Source organism: Oratosquilla oratoria, chromosome 37, assembly GCF_046742065.1.
Source record: "Oratosquilla oratoria isolate Oo_2021 chromosome 37, ASM4674206v1, whole genome shotgun sequence".
NCBI lineage: Eukaryota > Metazoa > Arthropoda > Malacostraca > Stomatopoda > Squillidae > Oratosquilla > Oratosquilla oratoria.
The window spans coordinates 5,019,868-5,022,134 of record NC_134813.1 but is presented as its reverse complement, the minus strand read 5'-3'; the positions used below and the strand labels follow the sequence as shown (position 1 = coordinate 5,022,134).

Sequence of the window (2,267 nt, the reverse complement as noted above, 5' to 3'; positions counted from 1 at the left end):
GGATAAATCTACTATAGTAGGTGACTAATCCAAGAAATGACTGTAGCTCATGCAAGTTTTCTGGTACAGGAGCATCCCGAATAGCTTTAACCTTATTTGGTGATGGAGATAAGCCTTCTCCAGAAATTACATAACCAAGGAAATCAATGACAGTTTTATTAAACTCACATTTTCCCAGATTCAACTGAACATTAGCTTCAGCCAATTTATTCAAAACAAGCTTAACTTTATCACTTTGGTCTTCTCTCGACTTGGCGCATATAAGGATGTCATCTAAATAAACAATTAAACCATCAATATCACTTAATAACTGTGATATGTACCTTTGAAAAATTCCCGGCGCTGATGCCAGTCCAAAAGGTAGTCTTTTGTATTTAAACAATCCCCTTTCAGTTGAGATAACAAGGTATTTCTGGTCTCCTTCAGAAACCTTCATTTGCAAATATGCATTACACAAGTCAAGCTTACAGAACACCTTATTACCTCCAACTGTAGCCAACATTTCATCAAGCTTGGGTAGTGGGTATTTCTCAATATTAATTTGACCATTCAAATGCTTAAAATCAGCACAAATTCTCATTTTTCCTGAATCTTTCAAGACGGGTACAATGGGTGAAGCCCAATCACTATAAGCTACAGGTTCTATGACTTTATTTTCTACAAGCTCCTGTATGGCAATATCAACTAACTCTTTGTGTGCTAAGGGCACTAGCCTTGCTTTGATGAATTTAGGAGTAGCATCTTTTTTCACATATATTCTAGCCTCAACTCCTTTAATAGGTAAATTGTCATTAACTTTATAACTATCCAAAAGTTGTTTAGAATTATCAGAAACATCCATGTCATTTACTGAATTCACTTTCAAAGCTTCATCTAAACCAGTTATCTTTATGCCTACTTTGCTCATTAAATCTCTCCCACATAAGTCATTACAGTGTGAATCAGTAACAAGATCAACTTGACCTTTTACCTTTATTTGATGACCTCCATAAGCAGTCAATTCTTTGGAAGATGGAGTCATTTTAACATTTAGTACTTATATCCAATTTTCACCTATCAGTGAAACACATGAACCAGAATCTATCTCTAAAGGTATAGATTGATCATTTAACACAAAATTGTACATTTCTGGTTTAACAGATTTTAGACAATTACAAGAAACTTTCAGCAACATGCTTTTATCAACAACATTATTATCACTACACTGGTGTTCTTCATGCTCTGGTTCCTGTTCAGAAACTGATTTGACGTTTTTATTCTTAAAACTTTTAGAGCTATTTTGCTTGTATGCATCCTTTTGCATAAATCTACAATTTTTTTCTAAATGACCCTGTCGACCACAATAGTGGCATTCCGAGTCTTTAAACCTACAAGCAGAACTTGGATGCAGGAAACCACAATGCTTGCACTTTGACACAGTCTTGCTATGCACTTTTTGTACTGTACCTGATGAACTGGGATTACCTGTCTCTCCTTCCCCCATGTGAGCTTTTTCAAGCAACAGAATGCGTTCTAGGAGTGTTGAAGATGTTAATGCTTCTAGTTTCAGGTCTTCAGCAAGTAGATATTTGAAATAGGGTTCATGGTCCACTGCCATAAACAATTGGTCTCTCAGCCTGGCATCAAACATGGTGCCGAAGTTGCAATCCTTTACCAGTCTCTTCAAGTCTGCATATAGCTCTTTCACAGTTTCTTTTTTAACTTTACGCCTTTGTTGAAACGAACACAAGCTTCGGTGATAGGATGGCTTTGTAATGAAATGGTTTTTCATTAATTCTATCAGCTCATCATATGTCTTTGTAGTTGGCATATCTGGTGCCGTCAAATTCGCTAAAATTCCAAACATTTTGGTGCCTATGGACACAAATAACTGATTCTTCTTCTTCTTGCCAGCATCATTTATATCCTGTGTGGCTACATGGGCTTCAAACAAAGCCAAGTAGACATCAAAAGGGAGTTCTTCAGGGTTAAACGGCCCAATCTTGTTTGAAGATGCCATCTTTCACCCTGGTCTAGCTTCGTGGCTAGAAAACTATCAGACACGTCACACTAGGAAATTGTAACCCTTTCTCCTCTCATGTAGGAGAAAACAAGTGATGTCCGGTGTTGTGTAACAGGAAGCAATATAAGCAAAGGCACCCCCGCGTAACGCGCTTACCCCCGCGTTACGACGCGCGTAGCTGAAGAAGGTTTTCATGCATATAGACCGTTTATCACTGTTTCTGGCCTAAACCACCAGAAAAAACACTTTGATCCTCGTCGCCATT

General features: G+C 37.8%; 1 protein-coding gene across 1 annotated transcript; it reads right to left on the bottom strand.

Annotated features, from left to right (window-relative positions):
- Nucleotides 1-1,036: 1,036 nt before the first annotated feature.
- On the bottom strand, nt 1,037-1,999 carry LOC143019325 (uncharacterized). The gene has a single exon (XM_076174964.1). The coding sequence runs from the start codon at nt 1,997-1,999 to the stop codon at nt 1,037-1,039; it is 963 nt and encodes a 320-aa protein (XP_076031079.1).
- Between the last annotated feature and the right edge of the window lie 268 nt (nt 2,000-2,267).

Bases quoted from the DNA above. Each gene is read 5' to 3' on its own strand.
- LOC143019325 (XM_076174964.1), bottom strand. From the start codon at position 1,999: ATGGCATCTTCAAACAAGATTGGGCCGTTTAACCCTGAAGAACTCCCT.